General features: G+C 37.7%; 1 protein-coding gene across 1 annotated transcript; it reads right to left on the minus strand.

Moving 5' to 3' along the window:
* Positions 1-4,694: 4,694 nt before the first annotated feature.
* On the minus strand, positions 4,695-5,195 carry LOC117294685 (perlucin-like protein). The gene has a single exon (XM_033777193.1). It carries the CDS (start codon positions 5,193-5,195, stop codon positions 4,695-4,697), a length of 501 nt encoding a protein of 166 aa, XP_033633084.1.
* Between the last annotated feature and the right edge of the window lie 2,366 nt (positions 5,196-7,561).

The raw sequence follows: 7,561 nt of genomic DNA on the forward strand, positions 1-7,561 counted from the left end.
TCCTTTTTGTGCTATTCGACACCAGACTACGGTGGTTTCAATACAGATTAGTCCACAGAATACTTGGAGTCAACTCATTCTTAGCCAAAATCGGTAAAAGGGATAACGGTCTTTGTACATTCTGTCAATTAGAGAGTGAGACGCTGTTCATTTATTTTGTAGATGCAAGTTTTCAACTATTTGTTTGACCTAATTTGGGGATTGGATAGGGAGTACTCTTAATATTAACATTCGCTTAGACAACGAGGCTATCCTTTTTGGTATTGGAGTGCTCTTAATCTGATCCTCCTTTTGTGTCGTTTCCATATCTATAGAATGAAAATTAGTGAGAATAGACCGGTCCCTCCCTTGCACTATTAAAACTGGATTTAAAGCTGTATTATACTTTGGATAAATACATCTCCATCACCAATGGTTCCACTGTTAATTTTCACAAAAAATGGGACTCTTTCAAACTATTGGTTCAAGGTTAACATCGTATTTTTTATTTTGTTTATTTGTTTGCTGTTAATGTTACGTATTTTCAGCGTATTTTGTAACATATAATAAGAGTGGTCTTAAGTGTGAATAAAAAATTTCCTCCGTGAAAAAAAAAAAAAAAACATGTCTTACCGCATATTATTTTCATGTAAAGACAATGAGGGGAGCAAATAGTGTAATGTAAAAATGTTTTAAAGTGTTTTTGGCAGTGTGGAGCTTAGACTAAGTGGGATGGAGTCCACAGAGTATAGTTTAAAACCAAAATATGGTTTAACCTCGACAAAAATGCAAAAGAATATACTTCCTGTTTCGATTTTGTCCTGGTCAAACCACAGATTGACTGGACTATAGGGCCAAATACACACATCGCAGTCTGAGGTATTCTGGGAACGGAGGGTCAAAGCTCTAGTACGCATTCAACATTCGATCACTTAAGAGTTTTCTTTAAAATTGTGCACATTAAAAAGTACCAAATGATATTTAAAAAAAAAAAATTACCTATTTCCAACTTTCAAGATTAAGCCATGTCCGAGTTGGCGGCTACGGTTACGGCTACGGCTACGACTTTTGCCAAGGATGTTACACCATTTCATTTCCTTTGCGCTCATGTTGTGTCCAAATCTCCCTTGCCTACAGAATGTTGCTGTTTTGTTTTAAACTCCCTTGTTTTGTTTTTATTTTGTGTCCACAAATCCCCCCCTCATGTCCATAGCTGTTTTCCAAATTCCTGTTTGTCTGTCTAACTCTAGTAATATTTTTAATATTATTGTTTTATCAGGTAAACTTGTACATATATTTTGGATGTAATTTTATTGTAAACCAAATGCCATTAGTCTATGACTTTTTATTTGGCCTTGTATTTTTATATGAAAATAAACCAATATTGATTTGAATTGAATTGAATTACATCATTGCATGGCAATGGCACGGCAATCCAGGCGTAGACCATAGCCGTAGCTCCAATTTCTGACAAAAAAAACTATCAGTGTAGTATCTGTGTCCTTATATGGTCCGTGCATTGGTGTCCCCTTTGAAATATTTATATACATTTGAAATTGAAAAGTACAACAACATGTAAACATTATAAAGCGTCTAGTATATCGCTAAATATTATAAGCTTATTTTGGAACACGCTTATAAAACAAATGGCACACCCAACTGTGTGCCCCTAAAAAGATCCCTTGGCACACACGGCGTATTTGGTACTTTTTAATTTTGATGGCCCTCCCGACGAAAATTGTGTACATTTCTTTCAGTCTGTGAGAAGATTTTTCCTTAGGATTTTCCTTTTTTGTTAGTACTAGACTGTCCACAGAGTTATTGAGCAGTTTGTAACGATGAAGTTTGATCTTTATTAATATTCAGAAAATAATAGTTAACTTCGTATCTGAAAGGCACTGGACACTATCGGTAATTACTCAAAAAAACTTTTAGCATAAAACCTTACTTGGTAACGATTAATTGGGAGAGGTTGATTGTATAAACTGTGTGAAAAAACGGCTCCATCTGAAGTGATGTGGTTTTCGAGAACGAAGTAACTTTGCACGAATTTGATTTCGAGACCTCAGAATTAAATTTTGAGGTCTCGAAATCAAGCATCTGAAAGCACACAACTTCGTTTGACAAGGATGTTTTTTCTTTCAATATTATCTCGCAACTTCGACCACCGATTGAGCTCAAGTTTTCACAGGTTTGTTATTTTAGGCATATGTTGAGATACACCAAGTGAGACGACTGGTCTTTGACAATTACCAATAGTGTCCAGTGTGTTCAAAACTTGACATACAATTAACAAAGTTTACTGAAAGTCGCAAATATAAGCGTTACAAATTTTGCTTGTCAAAACAAAACCCAAAACGGGGCACCCTTAAAAACAACAGGGGGCATTGGATTTTCGTTAGTAACCTTTATCTATAATTATGACAAACTTCTGAAAGTTTATTCCCAATCAGCCATCAGTGTTACGAGAAAAATATAGTGGAAAAAATCATCATGTTTTCACTGGTTTAAAACATTGCGTTTTGGTCTCGTGAGATTTAAAACTAACTGACATCTTCTCAAAAAATTGTATTTCAGATAAAATTATTGAAAGGCAGATTTTTCACCATGACCATAATAAAATTTAAAAACATTCTTCTAGCAAATCTGTAAAATATTTTGAACCTTATAACCACTGTTTTAGGGCAATTTACTGACTGATTTTACAACATGTCATGGGATTGTACCGTAAGTGATACACGCATTGAATTTGGCACACAATCACAGTATGAGAATGAAAAATATATTAGTTCCGCAATAAGGCCATCGCAGATTTTTCCTTGTCAATTGCTTTTTTGTTACCTAATTATTTTCATAGCAAAACTCTGCGATGTCCTTAAGACAATTATCTTTCTCATGACATTCTCTGAAAGTCTGCCAAATTCCATCATCAAAGACACAGCTCCCCCAATATTTCCATTTCTGCCCCACAATATTAAGATTAAAACGTCAACAATTTATAATATTTTAAAAGATCAAACATCGGTGCAGTAAAGAATTTAAAATGTGTGCAAGAATAATCGTTCTCAAAAAACGTCAAAGGAAACACTATTAAAAATGTCCGTAAATTTACGGACTCCGTAAAGTGAAGTTTCGCCGTTATTTTACGGACTTTCCGTAAATGCAAATATCAATATGCTAATTAGCGTAATTGAAACCAACCACATTTGCCCAAACACATACACATACATGTAAGTACATATTGGGTTTTTTTCAGCCACAACCATGTACACATGTACAAACCCACGTTAAAGACAATGGACACTATTGGTAATTGTCAAAGACCAGTCTTCTCACTTGCTGTATCTCAACATATGCATAAAATAACAAACCTGTGAACATTTGAGCTCAATCGGTCATCGAAGTTGCGAGATAATAATGAAAGAAAAAAACACCCTTGTCACACGAAGTTGTGTGCTTTCAGATGCTTGATTTCGAGACCTCAAATTCTTAAATCTGAGGTCTCGAAATCAAATTCGTGAAAAAATACTTCTTTCTCGAAAACTACGTTACTTCAGAGGGAGCCGCTTCTCATAATGTTTTATACTATCAACAGCTCCCCATTACTCAATACCAAGTAAGGTTTTATGCTCATAATTATTTTGAGTAATTACCAGTAGTGTCCACTGCCTTTAAAGGACTTTATATTTTACGGAATGAAACAACTTTTCCGGTAATTTTGCTGCAGGATACGGATTTTTTTCCGTGCAGCAAAATTATCGTCCCTTATAAAGTCCCTTAACTTGGGTTTGTACATTGTGTACACGGCCCGGCTGAAGTAATGCTCTGTACTTACATGTACTTTATTATGTGTAGGGGATTGAGCAAAATGTGGTTGGTTTTAATTACGCTAATAAGCATAATTAGTATTTGCATTTACGAAAAATCCGTAAGTAACGGCGAAATTTCACTTTACGGGGTCCGTAAACTTACGCACATTTTTAACAGTGGAAGCAAATAATGACATGACATTCTTCATATTTTTCCTGAAGCAATCAAATACAATGCAATGGCTATATTTAGCAGTCATCATGATATTCCTTTCTTAATTTGAAAGAAAAATGTCAATTCAATCTGATTAAATTTTTCCGAAGTAACCGTTTCTCATCACTGTGTGATTATTTGGATTCTTTTGGTAAAAAAAAACAAAATTATGATGGATTATTCTTACTGCGCGGACAAAACCGCTCCAGATTTTCCGTGATAACTCAACAAGACTACCACCCCTTTGAAATAATTGTTTTCACACTCAGGTTAGTTGTATTGTATATATCTACACTTATAATGATTAAAACAATAAATAACCGTTCGAAAAAAGAAAAAAAGTTATACTGTGCCTTTAAAGGTTAAATTAAAACCATTCCAGTCGACGACTTCTTAAAAGTCCTACAGGAGAATGTTATGGCGAATGTTCAACCCAAAATGTCATCAGAAAAAAGGGAGAAATGTTCAGTGTTTTGACGAAAGTCACCAGGCTCATCACATCGGGTGGCGTTGTTCAGTTGGCAAAGCAGCGTCTGACCGTCCCGCATGATGTTGAAGGAGCGACACTGGGGTTCGTCGGCGCAAGTCCTGCCGCAACCGACGACGGTAGGCGTGGTCAGCTCCGTGATGTTGTGGTTGACCAAAGACTCATGTAAGAGCTGACCATTCTCGCTGTTGGGGAAACAGTAGGCCTACTTCAGCTGACTGCTCGGGCGAATGACGCAGATCGCTGGAAAATGATTAGCAGGGGCATTACATGTTACAAACAACCATTTACCCAGTGCGCAGTCATCAGGCTCTCCACGGTTTACACACAAAGATGCACAGCGTTGCTGCTCGTTTTGTACCCCTCTATACCAGTTATCGAACTTTTGTTTCTGACCATTGCAAAACCATTGTTCCCCGTCTTCACTGGTGCAAGCAATCCACAAGTATTCAATGTTCCCTGCCAACTCGACGAACCATTTATTTTCTTCGGCTGAGCGAGGAGCTGCGATTTCACCTCCCAGGCTCTTGCATCTTTCCTCGACATCACTGTATAGGCCAACTACACTCTGGTCGGTGAGTCGGTAGCAGGAATTGCCCCATTTCTGCCAACCGCGACCGCAGAAAGACGAAAAGCAACAGGATTGACAACCCGAGATGACAAACAGGATCACCAACACATAACTGCCGCAACCGGACACGGCCATATTTTGTTGAATAAAAGTGCTGACAATTCTCCTGCAATCAGCAACTATTACAAAACTTCACTCCGATCCTCTTCGCTTGAATGTTGAAAGCAAAATGAGCAAAGCAAGCGCCACCAACGTAACGAAGACTTGCACTAAAATACTATAAGCCTGGCAACGCGAGGGTGTCACATAACATAGCTTTACATGACTAATCAAATTCAATAAACACTATAGGAGATCTCAATTGCGTCGTCAAACCTTTCATAGGAATTTGTATAATAGCCCGCTGTCCAGAACAAAAGCGGGTAAGCAAATTAATGTAGCGATACCAGACAATGGTCTTTGAATGTTTTTGACATGATAAATTAGGTAATTCGCGATTAGGGGATGCAACACAAATTCATTTGCAATAATTGGTTGTTAATTTACTTGAAATTGTTGTACGCCTACGTGTAGTCTGTGTCAGTGTACTTTTCATCAAAACAAATGGCTCGTGTGGCTTCAGTTCTTGATAGATTTCTTCGAAATTATAAGTAAATGTTTAAAGTATAGATTTGGGTGGTTTTTATTTTGTGAAATGTATAGCGTGATGCTGATTTATAGACGCAACTATCAAGCGACACAAAGTGTCTTTTGAATCCATTCATTCAACTGAATAATAGCGTATAAATTTGTTGAGAAAACTGAAGAAGAAAAACCTGGCGCGGCATTGTTGGGTCAAAAATTATTTAAAGTTGGGCTGTTTTGCCGTGGACTCGCTGAGCGTCTCGCCACCAAGAGGAGAAAATCACACACCAACTATCTTAAACACTCCCAGCTACTTGAGCGGAAAACGGAAAGCTATTTTAACTTGTATATAATACGTTTGTTCACCATTTAAAGACACTGGACACTATTGGTAATTGTCAACGACCATTTTTCTCACTTGGTGTATCTCAACATATGCATAAAATAACAAACCTGTGAAAACTTGAGCTCAATCGGTGGTCGAAGTTGCGAGATAATATTGAAAGAAAAAACATCCTTGTCAAACGAAGTTGTGTGCTTTCAGATGGTTGATTTCGAGACCCCAAATTCTAAATCTGAGGTCTTGAAATCAAATTCGTGGAAAATTACTCCTTTCTCGAAAACTATGTCACTTAAGAGGGAGCTGTTTCTCACAATGTTTTATACCATCAACCTTTACCCATTACTCGTTACCAAGTAATGTATTATGCTAATCATTATCTTGAGTAATTACCAATAGTGTCCACTGCCTTTAAATGTTACTTTTTATATATGTAAATTTCTTAATTTTCCGTAATTATCGTTTAGGTTATGAAAAACAGTAACAATGATTTTATTGAATAGACAACGTGACCCATATCTGTGTTATGATTGATCTGTAGTGATGTGCGTACTTTTGTAACTACACAATGTCCACAAATTTACATTCAACCTGACACAGTTTGAAGAAAATGGTGGTAGAGAGCTTCCCTTAAAATATTACTTGCTGAGGTGTAGCCTTGATTCAAGGCTGTTTGCGTAGTGTGGCCCGGCCCGGTGCGGCACGATTCGGCACACAACTACATGCAGTGCATACACGAACAAGTGCAGCGAGAACAGTAGAGCGAAGTCGTGAGTACGGTCGTGTTTTTTAACCTCGTACGCGTGGCTCAAACACGAAAGTACTCACATGTAATGTACACCCATCTTCCTCCATGTACAGTGTACATGTAACTGTACACGATGTACACGTACGCTTTGTGTAATATTTATGGGGTGCACTGACGGAATTCAATGGGGACTCGGATTATGCCGGTCGCTGCCGGCTGGAGCGCCTTGATCAAGGCTAGCTGAGGTGCTTCTGCTGCGTTGTTTTTTTTTTTTGTTTTTTTTTTGAGAAATGAGAAAAACAAGTCACAAAAATAAATTTCTTTCTTCCGTTTTGAAGTACAAGTTTTCTTGCGGTCTTATTACGAATTAAACGAATTGTGACGAGGCTAAACCACTGCAGCTAAAATGTCTACACTATAAAAGCCACCGGATCTGAATTGAGCTGGATTCTGACTCCAATCAGGGCGCCTGAGCATTTCCGGTCAGGTTAACCTTGAAAGTGATTACAAGAATATTATTTTAAACTCAGATTCAGCATCATATTGACCCACTTTGATCCATGGCTCATTCTGACATATAAATTCCGGATCGTTCTGATCGAAAAATGGTCAGACCCCACATGACCTAGACTTGATTCAAGTCCCATTCTCGTGTAAGAGGTCCCTAAGCATATACCCCCAACTTACTATAAAACAACACGTAGCATACACAGTACAGTGCGCGCTCGCCGTCAAAATGTGGTCCCGAGTCTCGCATGCGGAACAGGTTTTGGAATGCAGAGCATCACA

Source organism: Asterias rubens, chromosome 9 (assembly GCF_902459465.1).
Source record: "Asterias rubens chromosome 9, eAstRub1.3, whole genome shotgun sequence".
Classification (NCBI taxonomy): domain Eukaryota; kingdom Metazoa; phylum Echinodermata; class Asteroidea; order Forcipulatida; family Asteriidae; genus Asterias; species Asterias rubens.

What these genes read in the sequence shown, in the direction of transcription:
- LOC117294685 (XM_033777193.1), bottom strand. Translation starts at nt 5,195, where the DNA reads ATGGCCGTGTCCGGTTGCGGCAGTTATGTGTTGGTGATCCTGTTTGTC.